At 49.8% G+C, this 21,229-nt stretch overlaps 2 protein-coding genes across 2 annotated transcripts in view; one reads left to right on the top strand and one right to left on the bottom strand.

Moving 5' to 3' along the window:
- Positions 1 to 21,229, bottom strand: part of snd1 (staphylococcal nuclease and tudor domain containing 1) — a 351,126-nt gene that overhangs the window by 179,636 nt on the left and 150,261 nt on the right. The window lies entirely within an intron of this gene.
- lrrc4.1 (leucine rich repeat containing 4.1) lies at positions 1,425 to 4,974 on the top strand. The gene has a single exon (XM_071332223.1). The coding sequence runs from the start codon at positions 1,532 to 1,534 to the stop codon at positions 4,415 to 4,417; it is 2,886 nt and encodes a 961-aa protein (XP_071188324.1). The 5' UTR covers positions 1,425 to 1,531; the 3' UTR covers positions 4,418 to 4,974.

The raw sequence follows: 21,229 nt of genomic DNA, 5'->3' as shown, positions 1-21,229 counted from the left end.
GAGAGAAAGAGATACACATCCCCGCTCTCGCTCATCTGCTGCTACAGCGGATCTATTTTCCTCATCGAAGCTGCTGTAACATTCACGCCTGTGCCCCGCTCGGCTCTCTCTTGCTTCACTCTCCTATTCTGCCGCGCGGTGAAGAAAAAAAAAGGATTGAAAACAGGAGCTAGAAAGAGATCGAGGGAGATAGCGCTTTAGCCTCTTTTTGCTGTGCTGATATTGCTGCTGAATCTACTCTACAGCCCCCCCCCCTCGCTACCACTCAACCCTGCTACAAACCCCCCCCCCCCCCTCGCTACCACTCAACCCTGCTACAAACCCCCCCCCCCCCTCGCTACCACTCTCAACCCTGCTACAAACCCCCACCCACCCTCGGAAGAAATTGACGGATTATTGGGAAGTGCGCGGGAGGCAGGCTGCAGCTGCTGTGTGTGTGTGTGTGTGTGTGTGAGCGCCGCTGCTGGCGAGCCGTGTTTGCGTGCTGCTGTGCTGGAGCGCAGAGCTAGTTAAGAGGAGAAATAAGCTAATGACCGCAGTGTGTGTCGCGTAGCCTTTTCAACCCTGCCGAGCGCAACAGAAATCAAGTGGACACGACGCGACACACCAAGAGAGAGAGAGGGTGGACTGACTGACTGACCACCAAAAAATAGAACGAGCCAAGGAAAGGAAAGGGGGGTCCTGTTCCCCCCCCCCACCTCAAACAAAAGGGGGAGAACATTTGAAAGGACTGTGGAATTTTTCTTCCTCTTCCTCCTTAACCCCCCCCCCCCCCCCTACCCTGAAACCCCCACCCATTTTTCGTCTCTGCCTTGGGTTTTCAGAGTGCGGAGTGTGTGTGTCGGTGAGCACGCGTTTGTGCTATGGAGACTTGGAGAAGGCGTTCAGCGGAGGCATCGAGCAGCGGATTCCAAGGACAAGCGGGAGAAGAGCAGCCGAGGGGGAGCGAGAGGGTACTGCTTTAGGAGCCTGACTGGATTCCTACCCATCTGAAACACAAGCTGCGGATGGGCCTTCACATCTTTTCCTTCTTCGGATGATGTTCGCTTGTGTGGAATTATAAAAAGGGGCCATTTTGGCAAAGAATCTTCACTTCATTTGCTTCTAACAGAGCAGAAAGAAAAGTCTGTATTTTTCTGCTCCTTGGATATATACCTGATTTAATGTGATTGACAAAAAGAGAAAACAATCTCGTAAGGACCTGTAAATAAAAGCTTGAGGTAGGTGTCTAGCGTTTCCAACCCTATTTCAATCATCTCCATCTCCTATTCTATTATTATTTCTCTTTCTCAGAAACATTTAAGAGCAGTCGTCCTCCCCCCTCCAGTAGTGTCCATGGAAAAGAGAGCCAGAGTCTTGCTTAATCCAGGGTAGGGCCAGCCCAAGAAACAACCCCCTTCCCTCCCCTCTTTATACCCCACCCCCCCCTCCCACTTTCGACCACCACCCCAATCAGCCAACCCCCCCGATCCCCAACCCCACCTCCGGCCCTCTCCCCCCGGACGATGCTGAATTATGAGCGTGCCACATCATGAGTCTCCTGGGGCGGGTAGCTGTGCGTCGAGCCACCCTGCTCTGTGTTGTGTTCCTGATGGCGCGAGCGTGGAGCAGCTCCTCTCTGGCTATGGCGGGGGCGGCAGCGCCAGGGCCTCAGGGCTGCCCACCGCAGTGCTCGTGTAGTAGCCAGCTGAGCAAGGTGGTGTGCACTCGGCGCGGCCTCACTCGCGTGCCCCCGGGCATCCCCGCCAACACGCGCCACCTCAACCTGATGGAGAACGCCATTGGAGAGGTGCAGGCCGACACCTTCCGACACCTGCACCACCTTGAGGTTCTGCAGCTGGGCCGCAACGCTATCCGGCAGATCGAGGTGGGCGCCTTCAATGGCCTCACCAGCCTAAACACGCTGGAGCTATTTGACAACCGGCTAACTGGGGTGCCCAGTGGTGCCTTTGAATACCTGTCCAAGCTAAGGGAATTATGGCTGAGGAATAACCCCATCGAGAGCATCCCTTCATATGCCTTCAACCGAGTGCCCTCGCTCATGCGTTTGGACTTGGGCGAGCTGCGCAAGCTGGATTTCATCTCCGATGGCGCCTTCGAGGGCCTGCACAACCTCAAGTACCTCAACCTGGGCATGTGCAACATCCGGGGGGAGATGCCCAATCTGAGCCCTCTGCTGGGCCTGGAGGAGCTGGAGATCTCGGAGAACCTCTTCTCCGAAATCAAGCCAGGCTCCTTCCGGGGCCTCCGCTCACTCAAGAAGCTGTGGGTGATGAATTCGCAGATTGGGGTGATCGAGCGCAACGCCTTCGACGACCTGAGCTCGCTGGTGGAGCTCAACCTAGCCCACAACAATCTGAGCGCCCTGCCGCACGACCTGTTCTCCCCCCTCAGGTACCTGGTGGAGCTGCACCTCCACCACAACCCCTGGAACTGTGGCTGTGAAGCCCTGTGGCTGGCGCGCTGGCTGCGAGAGTACATCCCTACCAATTCTACCTGCTGCGGCCGATGCCACGCGCCGGCCCACATGCGGGGCCGCCAGCTGGTGGAGGTGGACCGGGGGGAGCCCGGCGTGCTCCAGTGCTCTGCCCCCTTCATTGGCGATGCGCCAAGAGACTTGAACATTTCGGCAGAGCGCGTAGCGGAGCTCCGTTGCCGGACGGCGCCAATGTCCTCGGTCCGGTGGCTGCTGCCCAATGGGACTGTCCTGACGCACGCCTCGGCACACCAGCGGATCGCTGTGCTCAACGACGGCACGCTCAACTTCTCCAACGTCCTGGCGGCTGACACAGGCACCTACACCTGCATGGTGTCCAACGCGGCCGGCAACTCAAACGCCTCGGCCTACCTCAACGTGAGCGCGGCTGAACTCAACACGTCCAACCTCAGCTACTTTACCACGGTGACCGTGGAAGTGCCGGGACCCACCACGGAGATGCCCAAGCCCAAGACCACAACGAGCGCCCCTAACACTGGTAGGGGGGCAGGAGGAGAAGCAGGAGGAGGTGCGGGGGGCGCTGGCACCACCACCACCGCCTCGCCCTCCCTCTTTCAGCCCGTCTTCATCTCTACTCCCACTGTTCTGCTCCAGAACACCGAGGGCCAGCCAGGCGCCCGACCGTCCGCCATTCCTGCCTCCAAGTCTGCCACGGTCAAGCCACCCGACACAGTCCCCAGCCTGGACGAGATGATGAAAACCACCAAGATCATCATCGGCTGCTTCGTAGCCGTCACGCTGCTGGCCGCCGTCATGCTCATCGCCTTCTACAAGCTGAGGAAGCGCCACCAGCAGCGGAGCACGGTGGCAGCCGCCCGTACGGTGGAAATCATCCAGGTGGACGAGGAGGACCTGCCACCGCCAGCTTCTGCTGCCAACGAGATCCGAGACCACACGCTGCCCGAGATACGAGACCACAACAGCATCCAAAAACTGGATTATATCAGCCACAAAACAGACTATGGCTTCCCCAAACCCAAAGCTGACTACAAGGGGGACTACATAATCCACAAGCCCAAACCAGACTACATTATACACAAGCCCAAGGCTGAGTACACCACCTATAAACCAACCGTGGACTACACTACCCACAAATCTACCGTGGAATATAGTGCCCACAAATCTACACCAGATTTTAGCCTTCATAGACCAAAGGCTGATTATAGCCCGTTCAGACCTGAATATAGCACTCACAAGCAGCCTAAAGCGGACTATAGCCCCTTCAAACCTGACTACAGTACTCACCCGAGAACACCTAAAGCAGATTATAGCCCCTTCAAACCTGACTACAGTACTCACCCGAGAACACCTAAAGCAGATTATAGCCCCTTCAAACCTGACTCCAGTACTCACCCGAGAACACCTAAAGCAGATTATAGCCCCTTCAAACCTGACTATAGTACTCACCCGAGAACACCTAAAGCAGATTATAGCCCCTTCAAACCGGATTATGGCACTCATCCAAAACCGGACTACAGCCCTCACCCACGACCTAAACCAGACTACAGCCCTTACAAAGCTGACTACAGCACTCAGTCCAAATCCAAACCGGAGTACAGTACACACAAATCCAAACCCGACAACAGTCAATACAAACCCAAATCAGAATACACCCCCAAGGCCACGCCGGACTACATCGTCTTCAAATCAGACTACAACAGCTCCCACAAACAGGATTATGGCAACCAGAAACCCAAAATGGATTCCAGTCCCCACAAAGCAGACCATCACAAGGTGGACTACCGCACCCTCAAGCCCAAATACAACACGTACAAGCCAGCAGGACACGGGGCTAAATGGACAGAGAACAACATCGGGAACTCTCTCCCTCGAACCTTGCCCAGCGCCACCACAAACCTCCCTGAGCCCTTTGTCATAAAAACTCACACCAAGGAGAAGGTTCAGGAGACTCAGATTTAACAACCCCCCTCCCCAGCCACGTCCCAATCCCCATAGCCCCCCCTCTCTTCTCATAACTACATGCAATAGAATGCACAACGGGGAAAAAAGGACAGGAACTTTCTTTTTGTACAGAGTGCAAAACTTAAAGACTGATAATTTCTTGTTGTACATGCTTATAAATAAATCTATATATGAAACTATTCAAACTACCATGGGCTGGTGATAGAGAAGCATATTATATTAAAAATAAATACATTCAAACTATTTTCTAACTTGTAACTTCTATTTAAAAAGACGAGTTGTTTAACATACTATCTTGACTTTGAGAAATGAGGGTAGACTTGTTTTAAAAAAGAGGCATTCTGTGTGATTTTTTTTAAACCAATGCTACAGAGAATGCAGTGAAAAGAGAAAAAACATTTATACTGAGAAGACTTTCTTTAAGAAAAAAAACATTCAAAAAAAAGGTCAGTGTTTGATCTTTACAGGTTTATCTTGTAAAAGCACCATGAATTTGTACTGTGCCAAATGTTACAAATGCAATAAAAATGATTTTTGGAGAGAAAAAAAACAAACAGAGAGAGATGACGTTTTTTTCTCCCTCTTTTTTCCATCCTGGCGTACTGTAGCGAACAGCCAAACGCTTCAGACACTGCAGTAAGACTCTGCAGCTATACTTTAACCCTGCGTGTGCTGGGTGACTCACACAGAATGAATCACAGCACAGTGTCTGCTGCTGTTTTTAATAACACCTGATATGCCCGTGTGTCGAGGCAGGTGGAGCGAAGCTATGTTTAGTACGCATAACATTAGTCAATGACACGGTACTTAATCAAGGTGTGGCCCATTTCAAAGCGGGTACTAGATTTGTCCCGTTTTCATGAAGTTCTCCAAATGCATGGAACCCAGGAGAAATAGCTTTTAAAGGGCCTCTATTCATACAGGGGTATTTGAAGTGCTCCCCAGTGATATGAGATTGCACTGCTGTCATGTCAATGAATGATTGCATGTGTGTAAAGATATGAAGATGTAGGGTGTGATATGGTGTGCTAACTAGAGGGGCTTGTTTTCTATGCGCTTGACTTCAAGTGATCAGAGAGGTGTTTTTCACTACGCGACTTGTGGATGTACGAGACAGACCCTGGTGATGTGAGCACACGTTCCTCTGGGCCCCCAAAACATCTCATTTCTCTTTTCATTGCATTCCCCCAGCTGTTGTGGCTTCATCAGTCAGCAACGGTTTTATGATGACAAATGCTGTGGGTCTCGCCGTTAACTGTGCATTCTTCAACAATCTCCCTCTCCATCTTAACATAGCCCTAGCCTAGCTCCCCCCTAGCCCTAACCTGCAGAGATGACATGTACACCGGGTCGTTAGCGTCTGTGGACGGCTCAAACTGGCTAACAGCGTGTTTTTTTAGAGAGCCGGTTGTTTTGACTATCGGTGTAAGGAGTGACACGTACAGAACAGAGGCCTCTCTTTCTTTACCAAGACGCACGCTGGCTGTCAGCGGGACGCCGGAGCATTAACAACCGGGCGACAGGGCCCCCGGCGCCACAGCTCATTAAAATGCAAGAAAAGAGAAAAAAAGATCAGACAAAAACAAAATTGGGGGCATCTTATTAATCAGTAAAAGGAAGTAATAATAGGAGCTGGTATCGACGATGAGGGCATATTGCTCACTGTGTCTGAGTGATTCAACTCTGACTGGTCTATAATTTACACAGCCTGGACGGACACAACCCTCGTGTAGAAAACTCGTCCCACAAAAAGAAAAAACTACTGCTGACGAGGTAGTGTCACCGCAGCCCGGTCACCGGCCAAGCCCCGGCAGCCGTTAAACGGCACATACTGTCCCCTCTGTCACCGGTTTACGTAACCGAGGCAGTAATGGGAGGACGGTGCAAGATTGTCTCGGAGGGATCCGACTCTATTTCCTCTCTACTCCTATTTATTTGTGATAGAGAGGAGAGAGGAGAGAGAAAGGGAGGGAGGGAGGGAGGGAAAGGGAGAGTGGCTGATATACTCGTCTCTCTGCTCTGCGCCATGCAGTAAGAGCATAAGAGAGCAGAGAGAGACAGAGACAGAGCAGAGCTAGCAGAGAGAGAGAGAGACAGAGCAGACAGAGCAGAGAGAGAGAGCAGAGATAGCAGAGAGAGAGAGAGAGAGCAGAGATAGCAGAGAGAGAGAGAGAGAGAGAGCAGAGAGACAGAGCAGAGAGAGCGAGAGACAGAGCAGAGAGACAGAGCAGAGAGAGAGCAGAGAGACAGAGCAGAGAGACAGAGCAGAGAGACAGAGCAGAGAGACAGAGCAGAGAGACAGAGCAGAGAGACAGAGCAGAGAGACAGAGCAGAGAGAGAGAGCAGAGAGACAGAGCAGAGAGAGCGAGAGACAGAGCAGAGAGACAGAGCAGAGAGAGAGCAGAGATAGCGCAACAGAGCAGAGATAGCAGAGAGAGAGACAGAGCAGAGATAGCAGAGAGACAGAGCAGAGACAGAGAGAGAGACAGAGCAGAGCAGAGAGAGAGAGACAGAGCAGAGATAGCAGAGAGAGAGATAGAGCAGATAGCAGAGAGAGAGAGAGAGACAGAGCAGATAGCAGAGAGAGAGAGAGACAGAGAAGATAGCAGAGAGAGAGAGAGACAGAGAAGATAGCAGAGAGAGAGAGAGACAGAGCAGATAGCAGAGAGAGAGAGAGACAGAGCAGAGATAGCAGAGAGAGAGAGAGACAGAGCAGAGATAGCAGAGAGAGAGAGAGACAGAGCAGAGATAGCAGAGAGAGAGACAGAGCAGAGATAGCAGAGAGAGAGACAGAGCAGAGATAGCAGAGAGAGAGAGCTGAGATAGCAGAGAGAGAGAGAGCTGAGATAGCAGAGAGAGAGAGAGCTGAGATAGCAGAGAGAGAGAGAGCTGAGATAGCAGAGAGAGAGAGAGCTGAGATAGCAGAGAGAGAGAGAGCTGAGATAGCAGAGAGAGACAGAGCTGAGATAGCAGAGAGAGACAGAGCTGAGATAGCAGAGAGAGACAGAGCTGAGATAGCAGAGAGAGACAGAGCTGAGGCAGCTTTTGATGTGTTTATCCTGCAGTCAGGGCCCGTCAGAGGGAGAGTGACGTGTGTATGTGGGGGTGACGGCTCTGGGAATTTAGAGAGAGAGATGGAGGGAGGGAGGGGGGCTTAGAGAGAGGGGCCATCTCCAATCCAAAGAGACAGATTAGGAGGGGGGGTTTTGATACATACACACGCAAACTGATTAATATATCCTTCACACACACACAAAGTCAAAATATCCCTGCCTCTCTCACACACTCAGACACATAGCCCACATTTACTTAGATTACACACAGATGCACACAACCATATGCACACTGCCACTGAGCTGATAAGCAGACTAAAAATCTCTCTTAAACCCAAATACTTAGAGAACCTGAATCCCACACACATTACCTATACGTGTATTACATTCACTGTGTCTGTCACTGATGCAAACATATCGCTGGCACACAAACAGTAAGACACCCTTACACACACACAGCTCACGAACAAACAATCCCAGCCAGTTCACCTCACACAAAACACAAAGCCATACATGTTGTGCCCATGCATGACCTTGTACCATCTACCCTTGAAGACCCCCCCAACTACCTATTGGGTTAAATGCAGGCTTCTGCAGTGCACCGTAGGCCAACTCTGGTCACTTAGGCAAGGATCAGACATGATTAAATCCAAATACGTCCCCCCCCTTCTCTTTCTCTCACTCCTTCCCCCTCTCCCGTTACCGTCGGTGACTCACGGCTTGCCTTAAGGGACAGTGTGTCAAAGTGCAGGGCTGGCTAAGGGACAGCATCTGACGGGCACTGTGGTGTGTCAAATCAAATGTTCTTTGTCACATGCTTGGTAAACAACAGGTGTAGACTGACAGTGAAATGTGTGCGTTTGCTTTGTTGCATATGCGAACATGCCCGTGTGTGTGCGTATGCATGTGAATGTGTGTGTGTCTGCGTATGTGCCTGTGTGTGTGTATGCATGTGTGTGTCAGCAGTGATTTGTGCTGTGGATACTTCATGTGTAGGGACAGCGGGGCGAGCTGCGGCGACTTGGGGGGGGGGGGGCTTGGAAAAAAAGCGTAGCCGCTTCATCCAGTCCATTTCATCGCCATCGAATGGCAGAATTTGTCATTGTTTCTCCGGTGTGATGATTTGAGCAGGACATTGGTTTGACGATGTGATAGTGTGTGAGAGCCACAAAGTAGCATCCCAATTCTCACTGGAGTGTGCTGAATGCAAGAGACAGTAGAGAGAGAGAGAGAGAGAGAGAGAGAGAGAGAGAGAGAGAGAGAGAGAGAGAGAGAGAGAGAGAGAGAGAGAGAGAGAGAGAGAGAGAGAGAGTAGAGACGGAGAGAGAGAGGTAGAGAGAGAGAAAGACAGAGACAGAGAGACAGTAGAGAGAGAGTGAGAGACAGTAGAGACGGAGAGAGAAACCGAAGGAAGTGTTGATATATTTTTTTGTTAAGGCAAATCAAGTCTGACATTTTAAGGTGGAAATTACAGGAAAATTCTCTGCAACAACAGAGTGATCAAATTAAGATAGCACATACACAATATATACAAAAGTTTGTGGACACTCCTTCAAATTAGTGGACTCTGGAGCAGTGGAAACGCGTTGTCTGGAGTGAATCTCGCTTCACCATCTGGCAGTCCAACGAACTAATCTGGGTTTGGCGGATGCCAGGAGGACGCTACCTGACCGAATGCATAGTACCAACTGTAAAGTTTGGTGGAGGAGGAATAATGGTCTGGGGCTGTTTTTCCATTGGTCAGACTAGGCCCCTTAGTTCCAGTAAAGGAAAATCTTAACGCTACAGCATACAATGACATTCTAGACGATTCTGTGCTTCTAAAGCGAGGTCCACACAGAAATGTTGTTGGTTTCTCGACATCGGTGTGGAAGAACTTGACTGGCCTGAACAGAGCACTGACTTCAACCCCATCGAACACCTTTGGGATGAATTGGAACGCCGACTGCGAGCCAAGCCTAATCGCCCACCCTCAGTGCCCAATATCACTAATGCTCTTGTGGCTGAAGGGAAGCAAGTCCGCACAGCAATGTTCCAGCATCTAGTGGAAAGCCTTCCCAGAAGAGTAGAGGCTGTTATAGCAGTAAAAGGGGGACTAACTCCATATTAACGGCCATGATTTTGGAATGAGATGTTCGACCAGCAGGTATCCACATCCAGTACGTATGGTGGAGCTGTGCTGGTCTGTAGAGTTCTGTACCGTTTCTGTGCAGTATTATCCTACACCAATGCAATACCATTGGCATACTGTGCTCTACCCATGATATACCACATCATCCAATGTTGTACTATGCTGTAGTGAGCTGACAAAGCACAGTTGTGTAGCTGGACAACAAGAGGGGTCCTAGAGGCAGTAAGGTGTCTGTCCTGTGCTTTCTGTACTGAATTATATCTCTGCTATACCACACCAATCTATACTGGAGTGGTTCTGTACTGAATTATATCTCTGCTATACCACACCAATCTATACTGGAGTGGTTCTGTACTGAATGATATCTCTGCTATACCACACCAATCTATACTGGAGTGGTTCTGTACTGAATGATATCTCTGCTATACCACACCAATCTATACTGGAGTGGTTCTGTACTGAATTATATCTCTGCTATACCACACCAATCTATACTGGAGTGGTTCTGTACTGAATGATATCTCTGCTATACCACACCAATCTATACTGGAGTGGTTCTGTACTGAATGATATCTCTGCTATACCACACCAATCTATACTGGAGTGGTTCTGTACTGAATGATATCTCTGCTATACCACACCAATCTATACTGGAGTGGTTCTGTACTGAGCTAACGTGGTGCCGCTAGCTAGCTAGTCGTTGGGGGCTGTCAGGCAGGCCGTGTCCAGGGCGACACAAACGCCAGTCCTCCTCCGGCGGAAGGAAGCAGCTCTCGCTCTACTCCGTGTGCTTCATTAGCAATCACTGAGGAAGCCATTTGGAAGGAGACGAGCATGCAGCATGCACCGTGTCCGCCACAGCTCACAGGACCCTGACGGATGGAGAGAGAGGAAGAGAGAGAGGGGAGGGAGGGAGAAGCAGAACGCTTGGAGGGGAGAGAAAAGGAGGGAAGACATGAGAGAGAAAGGAAAAGGGGAGAGAAAGAGTGAGCGGGAGAGAAACAGGAAAAGTAGAACGGTAGAAAATCTGAAAAATGCAAAAGAGGAAAGATGGAGGCAGAGAGAGAAGCGGGCAGAACAGACAAATCAGCAGAAAGAAAGTGCAGGACAAATGTGGTGGAGCAGGATAAGCATGTTGGTGAAATATTAAATGGAATAGAATAAACAAATATCAAAAGAGGGGAGACAGAGCAGATAGAAAAGGAGAAGGGGGAAACAGAGAGAAACAGACAGGGAGAGACAGAGCAAGAGAGATACGGAGCAAACAGAACATGATGAAAAAGTGCCAGCTAGAGATAGAACAGGGAAAGAATGAAATCTTTGATTGTGCCTGGAGGGCTGCAACAGCTAGAGGTGTAGGGTGGGGGGGCAGTATAGTACAATAGGAAAATCTGATAACCAGTAATGGACTGAACCACTGGTAAACTTGGGACTTTAATGGTTCTATCTGCAAAAAGATGATTCTGAGATAATTGGCTTTAAAGTTCTGAACCCTCATTGGTTTGAATGGTGTCAGCAATTTATATATTGTATTATTTTGAACTATTTACACAGAGAACATTGAACAGAACAAGGCTATAGTCCCAAGTTCTCTCACTAGGGGGCGGAGGGGGGCAGTAAATGGTATGTGATGTACTAGGGGTTGTGTGCGGTTGTAGAGGTTGTGTGTGGTTGTAGGGGTTTGTGTGTGGTTGTAGGGGTTGTGTGTGGTTGTAGGGGTTGTGTGTGCGCTCGGTTGTGTGGTTGTGTGTGGTTGTAGGGGTTGTGTGTGCGCTCGGTTGTGTGTGGTTGTAGGGGTTGTGTGTGCGCTCGGTTGTGTGTGGTTGTAGGGGTTGTGTGTGCGTTCGGTTGTGTGTGGTTGTAGGGTTGTGTGTGCTCGGTTGTGTGTGGTTGGTTCTTCTATACTTGTGGGGATGTACTATCCTTGTGGGATTTTAGAACAAGGAAAATGCTCTCTCTTGGGGACATATCCCATATCCCATGAGGACAAAGACTATTTTAAGTTTAGGGGTTAGGTTTAGGGTTATGGGTTAAGGTTAGGGTAAGGTTAGGAGAAATAGGATTTTGAATGGAAATTAATTGTTGACCCACATGAGGATAGAGGAACATAGTGTGCTGGTCCCTTCTAATGACCAAACAATGTGTTCATGAAATAACAGCTCCTCAAATATTTACTTTCTGCATTACTTATTCCATTTGCTATCTAGGCTAAATTATTCAATATCTTTCTATATGATTCTATATGATTCAATATATTTCTATATGATTTAATATCTATCTATACGATTCAATATCTTTCTATACGATTCTATAGTCAAGGGGGATATGACTAAATAGGGTCCTAGTTATTGGAATATAACAGGTCGTTAGAATTCAATTTATTCCAAATGGCACAAGGGAAAAGATAGACAAACGTTCTACTACCAATGATTAGACTATAGACCAACATTTTATAACATGAAATAAACATTCTTTAATACTATAATGAATGACAACATTTAAAACAACACTGGTGATGACTCAGGGCCTATCTGTTCATAACAGTTGTATGAATGACACTCAAACAACAGGCTCTTCTATGAGCACGCCTGGCTGCACGCTGTGGCTGGGAGTCAACGTGACTCAACAATGTTGATGGGAGTAAAAGCCAATTACTGATGGCTACACACTATAGTAGGTTGACATGATGAGTTGTTGCTGTGTGTGAGGATCCCTGCTATTGTGTGTGTGTGTGGGGGGAGTTGAGGCCTAGGGAACGAGCGGTTGCGTAAGGAAAGAGGAAGAGACCGACTTGTTTTTCTGAGGTGTGTTTTATCAGATGGGGCCGTATTGATTGATTTTCATTGGTTCACTGTCAGGCTTGTGCTTTGATTGGTTGTTAAAGAATTCAATAGAAACATATCTTAACAGCAATGCCAACAGGTGAGCCTTTAAAAGATACCATCAAACAATATTCAATCTGGAAGATCAGACTAGAAACGATTTCAAATCCAATTTAAGCTGACTGTTACTGTTACCAACCTAGTTGTGGTCCTGGAGGGAGACTGTATTGCTCTAATGGAAAGTGAAAAACAGTGGGTCTGTGTTGCTGCCGGCCAGAGACAATGGAAGAGTTTTTATGACCTCTGCTTATCGTAGGGAGCTGTCAGGGTAGACAGTCTCTCTCTCTCACACACAGTTCATTCCGGATTCTACAATGAATTTGCCCATGCACTCCCCCTCTGCTCTCCTTGTACCACATTAGCATGGATCTTCACGGTGCTCTCTGTGCCCCCTGCTTTAGCGGAATGGATTTTCCACTGACGTTGTTAGCTACCGCTGCTGCCTCTGCCACCACTGTGCTACCGCTGCAAGTGCTGTCGCTGCTAGTGCTGCCAGTGCTGCCGCTGCTAGTGCTGCCAGTGCTGCCGCTGCTAGTGCTGCCGCTGCTAGTGCTGCCGCTGCTAGTGCTGCCGCTGCTAGTACTGCCGCTGCCAGTGCTGCCGCTGCTAGTGCTGCCAGTGCTGCCGCTGCCAGTGCTGCCGCTGCTAGTACTGCCGCTGCCAGTGCTGCCGCTGCTAGTGCTGCCAGTGCTGCCGCTGCTAGTGCTGCCGCTGCTAGTGCTGCCAGTGCTGCCGCTGCTAGTGCTGCCGCTGCTAGTGCTGCCGCTGCTAGTACTGCCGCTGCTAGTGCTGCCGCTGCTAGTGCTGCCAGTGCTGCCGCTGCTAGTGCTGCCAGTGCTACCGCTGCTAGTGCTGCCGCTGCTAGTGCTGCCAGTGCTGCCGCTGCTAGTGCTACCGCTGCTAGTGCTGCCAGTGCTGCCGCTGCTAGTGCTGCCAGTGCTGCCGCTGCTAGTGCTGCCAGTGCTGCCGCTGCTAGTACTGCCGCTGCTAGTGCTGCCGCTGCTAGTGCTACCGCTGCTAGTGCTGCCGCTGCTAGTACTGCCGCTGCTAGTACTGCCGCTGCTAGTGCTGCCGCTGCTAGTACTGCCGCTGCTAGTACTGCCGCTGCTAGTGCTGCCAGTGCTGCCGCTGCTAGTGCTGCCAGTGCTGCCGCTGCTAGTGCTGCCGCTGCTAGTGCTGCCGCTGCTAGTACTGCCGCTGCTAGTGCTGCCGCTGCTAGTACTGCCGCTGCTAGTGCTACCGCTGCTAGTGCTGCCAGTGCTACCGCTGCTAGTGCTGCCGCTGCTAGTGCTGCCAGTGCTGCCGCTGCTAGTGCTACCGCTGCTAGTGCTGCCAGTGCTGCCGCTGCTAGTGCTGCCAGTGCTGCCGCTGCTAGTGCTACCGCTGCTAGTGCTGCCAGTGCTGCCGCTGCTAGTGCTGCCAGTGCTGCCGCTGCTAGTGCTGCCAGTGCTGCCGCTGCTAGTGCTGCCGCTGCTAGTGCTGCCGCTGCTAGTACTGCCGCTGCTAGTGCTGCCGCTGCTAGTACTGCCGCTGCTAGTGCTACCGCTGCTAGTGCTGCCAGTGCTACCGCTGCTAGTACTGCCAGTGCTGCCGCTGCTAGTGCTGCCAGTGCTACCGCTGCTAGTGCTACCGCTGCTAGTGCTGCCGCTGCTAGTGCTGCCAGTGCTACCGCTGCTAGTGCTACCGCTGCTAGTGCTGCCAGTGCTACCGCTGCTAGTACTGCCAGTGCTGCCGCTGCTAGTGCTGCCAGTGCTACCGCTGCTAGTGCTGCCAGTGCTACCGCTGCTAGTACTGCCAGTGCTGCCGCTGCTAGTGCTGCCAGTGCTACCGCTGCTAGTGCTGCCGCTGCTAGTGCTGCCGCTGCTAGTGCTGCCAGTGCTACCGCTGCTAGTGCTACCGCTGCTAGTGCTGCCAGTGCTACCGCTGCTAGTACTGCCAGTGCTGCCGCTGCTAGTGCTGCCGCTGCTAGTGCTGCCAGTGCTACCGCTGCTAGTGCTGCCAGTGCTGCCGCTGCTAGTGCTGCCAGTGCTGCCGCTGCTAGTGCTGCCAGTGCTGCCGCTGCTAGTGCTGCCAGTGCTGCCGCTGCTAGTGCTGCCGCTGCTAGTGCTGCCGCTGCTAGTGCTGCCGCTGCTGTTCTGCAGGGCCATCCATTTCTCCACATGTCATTTAGGAAGCAGAGAGAGAGAGCGAGCGAGACACACACTGGGAAAGAGAAGGCCCCCCTTGGTAGCTACACACATTTTAAACACGACCCACAGGGGTTGGGGGGTTTGTGAAGCAGAGCGTCTCGGAGTGAACAGATGACTCGGTCAGAAGAGAAGGAGAAAAAACCCAAACAACGACTTCATTTGGAGCAGTTTTGGAGCGGTGGGGAGCTCATCTGACATACCTCCTACAGTGCTAGCAATCTACTTCAAAGTTGGCATGCTAAGAGGAGAGAAAATGTTTTAACAAGGTAGCTACTTAAGTCAGTGTGTTATAAAAGGTATTCTGATTCAATGTGTCAGAGTTAGGGAAGAATCAGCACAGTGCTTCCTGCAAGGAAGAAAAGAGGGACAGAGCGAGTGAGACAGACGGAGAGAGAGAGAGAGAGAGAGCGAGCGAGCGAGGCGGGGAGAGAGAGAGCGAGCGAGCGAGGCGGAGCGAGGGAGCCGGAGAGCGAGAGAGAGCGAGGGAGCCGGAGAGCGAGAGAGAGCGAGGGAGCCGGAGAGCGAGAGAGAGCGAGGGAGCCGGAGAGCGAGAGGGAGCGAGGGAGCCGGAGAGCGAGAGAGAGCGAGGGAGCCGGAGAGCGAGAGAGAGCGAGGGAGCCGGAGAGCGAGAGAGAGCGAGGGAGCCGGAGAGCGAGAGAGAGCCGGAGAGCGAGAGAGAGCCGGAGAGCGAGAGAGAGCCGGAGAGCGAGAGAGAGCCGGAGAGCGAGAGAGAGCCGGAGAGCGAGAGAGAGCCGGAGAGCGAGAGAGAGCGAGGGAGCCGGAGAGCGAGCGAGGGAGCCGGAGAGCGAGCGAGGGAGCCGGAGAGCGAGCGAGAGCGAGGGAGCCGGAGAGCGAGAGAGAGCGAGGGAGCCGGAGAGCGAGAGAGAGCGAGGGAGCCGGAGAGCGAGAGAGAGCGAGAGAGAGCCGGAGAGCGAGAGAGAGCCGGAGAGAGAGCGAGGGAGCCGGAGAGAGAGCGAGGGAGCCGGAGAGAGAGCGAGGGAGCCGGAGAGAGAGCGAGGGAGCCGGAGAGAGAGCGAGGGAGCCGGAGAGAGAGCGAGGGAGCCGGAGAGAGAGCGAGGGAGCCGGAGAGAGAGCGAGGGAGCCGGAGAGAGAGCGAGGGAGCCGGAGAGAGAGCGAGGGAGCCGGAGAGAGAGCGAGGGAGCCGGAGAGAGAGCGAGGGAGAGAGCGAGGGAGCCGGAGTGCGAGGGAGCTGGAGAGCGAGGGAGCCGGAGAGCGAGGGAGCCGGAGAGCGAGAGAGAGCGCGTGGGGGTGCTGAAGAGGAAGAAAGTATGGCTTTGAAATAGAAAGGGAAAGAGCTGTGTACTAGTTTTCTAGGTTGTTGAACCCATTTAGATTCACATTATCATGTGTTCTCTGATAACGCTGCTTTCAAATGGGAATACGGCTAGAAAAGACATTAACAGGGAAAAACTGTAACTGTGTTACTTCAGCTTCGGAGGCAGTTTATGTTCACTACAGATTATACAATGACCTGTGAGATCACTTGTAGGACTTATATGGCGCACTACAGTGTGTGTGTGTGTTTAACACTCCAACAGCAATAGTTCAATGGGGTCAGCTGTCGCTGTAGCCTTCCAGGATCATTATGAAACCTCTCGGCAGCAGCCTGTGATGCACTAACCAATGCATCATGGGAAACAGAGTATTTTCTCTCTCTCTTACAGTTCTCTGCACTTATTATTTAGTGGGGCCATTTAGAAAACTATTGCACTGTGCATAATTACTTAATGTAAATGTGGTAAAAAGATGGATTCCGATCCAATATATTAAGATATAGCAAGTAGAGTGCTTATCTCAGATTCATAGGCAGGCTTTTATGAGCAGGGCCTAGGCGCCGGTCCCAGTTCCTAGTTTTAATGGACCCCAAATAAATGCAGCCTTGAAAACTGCCCATTTAAAATACAGCTAATACTTCATTTAAACGGTGTGTGAGCCAGGAGAACAAAAACGCCTATATGTAATAATCACAGACTTGGCTTTCATGTTCTCATTCGGAAGGCCAATACAACGGTAGTGTGCACTTTGACAATAAAGCACTCCGAACAGCAAACATGCACACTTGCAGATTACTGCTAAAGAGTGCTGAGAGCGAGCGTTTACTGCTGAAAAACAGACTTGAGTTCAGAACGCAGCAACACTAATAGTAGGATTAAAGAGCACATTAGAGTTTCTAGGTCCAAATGCGCAGTGTGTTTAGATTAGTTGTAGACTAGTTGTAAAGATCAGAAACAAGTTTATACCCTCAATCCCTCTTATCTCGACAAACGGACATGGATGCGCGTGTGCACGTGCACACACACACACACACAAACACAGCTGGGTATTAGTGGGGGCCTGATGTTCTTTTCCCATGCCTCCGAAGGGATTTAACCCCAGTGAAGGGCATTCTAACAGTGTTTGTTTGTGTGTATTTGTCCACGTGAGATGTAGACCTGGCAGTGTGTGAGGATTTAAGGTGACCTTGCGTCAGTCTAACACACCACCTCTCTCTCTCTCTCTCTCTCTGGCCACATCAAACACAATCAGTCTGTTCAGCAAAGACGAGTCAGGAAGTGATTCTGGACAACACCCACAAACCCAGAGTATAATAATATAGAACGAACACGGTCATTCAGGACACTTATTCAAAGCAATTCCGAGCCAAGACATTAACTCAATTTACAGGTAACTGCCAAAATAATGGAAACACTTGAGTAAATGAGGGGTATAAAGTATATTGAAAGCAGGTGCTTCCAGAGAGGTGTGGTTCCTTAGTTAATTAAGCAATTAACATCCCATCATGCTTAGGGTCATGTATAAAAATGCCCAGCTGCCCATTATTTTGGCTACCATGGCTAGAAGAAGAGATCTCAGTGACTTTGAAAGAGGGGTCTCAAAGGAGCATAGGGGGTTTAAAGGGTGTGTTTGTCAGTCATAGTCACCAGATCTGAACCCAATTGGAACACTCCTGATTCTGAAGCGGTGCCTCAGACAGTGTTGCACCATGAACAAAACACCAAATTATGGAATTTCTCATGGAAGAATGGTGTCACATCCCTCCAATAGAGTTCCAGACACTTGTAGACTCTATGACAAGGTGCATTGAAGCTGTTCTGGCTCGTGGTGGCCCAACGCCCTATTAAGACACTTTATGTTGGTGTTACCTTTATGTGACCTATGTGGGAATAACATTCACAACCCTGGTGTTACCAACCCTGCACTCTTACCCACTGAGCAACTCTTACCCACAGAGCAGGTGAGAGTGAGCATCAAAATGCATAACAAATACCAAGCGCAAATACAAATTGTTTAAAAGAATCCCACTGAGAGAGGAAGGTATACTCCCCCTGTAGGGGGCACTACTAATTAGACAACGCTCCTCGCTTGCTCTGTCGCTCCCTCGGTCTCTATCCGTCTGTGACCGTCTAATTAAATAGGAGGGCGATGGGAACATCAAAGCTGGTGTGTGTGAGAACAACAGTCAAGTTATTCTTTGCTAGAGCTGGACCATTTTAATAGTCCTTTGTCTTTTCCAATCACAGAGGGGCCCTAGAGAGGGAGAGAGTGCCAGGGCTTTCTAATACCCCCCCGTCGTTTGGTTATTTGTACACACACACACACACGAGGGGGAACTCTGATGTGCATCTGTGCTTGGAGGTGCGTTTTGACTGGCAGTTGAACCTGTATACTGTGTTTCTAGTGTGTAATGTTACATAAGCAGCAAATTAGGTCAATTAGCCATTTGTATTCTATACGATTCCTTGAAATACCAACACAACCATCTCCAATTGTTTTCTACTAGCTGGAGTGCTGCCAATCCCTTTAATTTGATGTAGCATATCATATTCCTTCTGACCCTAAACTTCCAAACACTCCACAAGCGGTTGTTCCTGCCAATAGAAGGTTAAATGCTGGATGGTTTACCTGTCTATGGGAGGGTAGCTACAGTGAACCAACACACCTCCTGTGGTGACTATTGATAAAGGTACTGAGCGCCTGCTGGGGAGACTGAGGGGAGACCAAAGGAGGAGGAGTGGAAAAAAACAGTGGCATGGGGAGAGACAATGCTTTGGGTTAAACATGACAAATATACTAGGTTCAACAATGAGTATACTGAACAAATAAACGCAACATGCAACAATTTCAAAGATTTTACTGAGTTACAGTTCATATAAGGAAATCAGGCATTTTAAATTAATTCATTAGGCCCTAATATATGGATTTCACTTGACTGGGCAGGGCCGCAGCCAATCAGAATGAGTTTTTTCCCACGAAAGGGCTTTATTAAAAGTCAGAAATACTCTTCAGCACCCCTGGGCTGGCGTGGTTACACGTGGTCTGCTGTGGTGAGGCCGATTGGACGAACTGCCAAATTCTCTAAAACGACATTAGCTTATGGTAGAGAAATTAACATAAAATGATTGGGCAACAGCTGTGGTGGACATACCTGCAGTCAGCATGCTAATTGAACACTCCCTCAAAACATGAGACTTCTGTGGCATTGTGTTGTGTGACAAAACTGCACATTTTAGAGTGGACTTTTATTGTCCCCGGCCCAAGGTGCACCTGTGTAATGATCATGCTGTTTAATCAGCTTCTTGATATGCCACAACTGTCAAGTGGATGGATTATCTTGGCAAAGGATAAAATGCTCACTTACCAACATGTAAACAAATTTGTGCACACAATTTGAGAGTAATAAGCTTTTTGTGCGTATATGGAACATTTCTGGGGTCTTTTATTTCAGCTCATGAAACATGGGACCAACACCTTACATGTTGTGTTATATTTTTGTTCAGTGTAGCAGCCACTGTGATTGCTCAGGGAAAGTCAGCCAGGGCAGCTACTAGTACGAACGTACTATGAATGAATAATGTGAGGATGAAGATGCTGTAAAAAGGTACTGAGATGAACATGCAGGACAGGTACAGCATCTGAACAGATGAACATGCAGGACAGGTACAGCATCTGAACAGATGAACATGAAGGACAGGTACAGCATCTGAACAGATGAACATGAAGGACAGGTACAGCATCTGAACAGATGAACATGAAGGACAGGTACAGCATCTGAACTGATGAACATGAAGGACAGGTACAGCATCTGAACAGATGAACATGAAGGACAGGTACAGCATCTGAACAGATGAACATGAAGGACAGGTACAGCATCTGAACTGATGAACATGAAGGACAGGTACAGCATCTGAACAGATGAACATGAAGGACAGGTACAGCATCTGAACAGATGAACATGAAGGACAGGTACAGTATCTGAACAGATGAACATGAAGGACAGGTACAGCATCTGAACAGATGAACATGAAGGACAGGTACAGCATCTGAACAGATGAACATGAAGGACAGGTACAGCATCTGAACAGATGAACATGCAGGACAGGTACAGCATCTGAACAGATGAACATGAAGGACAGGTACAGCATCTGAACAGATGAACATGAAGGACAGGTACAGCATCTGAACAGATGAACATGAAGGACAGGTACAGCATCTGAACAGATGAACATGAAGGACAAGTACAGCATCTGAACTGATGAACATGCAGGACAGGTACAGCATCTGAACAGATGAACATGAAGGACAGGTACAGCATCTGAACAGATGAACATGAAGGACAGGTACAGCATCTGAACAGATGAACATGCAGGACAGGTACAGCATCTGAACAGATGAACATGAAGGACAGGTACAGCATCTGAACACAGATGAACATGAAGGACAGGTACAGCATCTGAACAGATGAACATGAAGGACAGGTACAGCATCTGAACAGATGAACATGCAGGACAGGTACAGCATCTGAACAGATGAACATGCAGGACAGGTACAGCATCTGAACAGAGATGAACATGAAGGACAGGTACAGCATCTGAACAGATGAACATGAAGGACAGGTACAGCATCTGAACACAGATGAACATGAAGGACAGGTACAGCATCTGAACAGATGAACATGAAGGACAGGTACAGCATCTGAACAGATGAACATGAAGGACAGGTACAGCATCTGAACAGATGAACATGCAGGACAGGTACAGCATCTGAACAGATGAACATGAAGGACAGGTACAGCATCTGAACAGATGAACATGCAGGACAGGTACAGCATCTGAACAGATGAACATGAAGGACAGGTACAGCATCTGAACAGATGAACATGAAGGACAGGTACAGTATCTGAACAGATGAACATGAAGGACAGGTACAGCATCTGAACAGATGAACATGAAGGACAGGTACAGCATCTGAACAGATGAACATGAAGGACAGGTACAGCATCTGAACAGATGAACATGAAGGACAGGTACAGCATCTGAACAGATGAACATGTAGGACAGGTACAGCATCTGAACTGATGAACATGTAGGACAGGTACAGCATCTGAACAGATGAACATGAAGGACAGGTACAGCATCTGAACAGATGAACATGAAGGACAGGTACAGCATCTGAACAGATGAACATGCAGGACAGGTACAGCATCTGAACAGATGAACATGAAGGACAGGTACAGCATCTGAACAGATGAACAT

Source organism: Salvelinus alpinus, chromosome 11 (genome assembly GCF_045679555.1).
Source record: "Salvelinus alpinus chromosome 11, SLU_Salpinus.1, whole genome shotgun sequence".
Classification (NCBI taxonomy): domain Eukaryota; kingdom Metazoa; phylum Chordata; class Actinopteri; order Salmoniformes; family Salmonidae; genus Salvelinus; species Salvelinus alpinus.
Note: the sequence above shows the minus strand (reverse complement) of the source record. Positions and strands in the feature narration are given on the sequence as shown.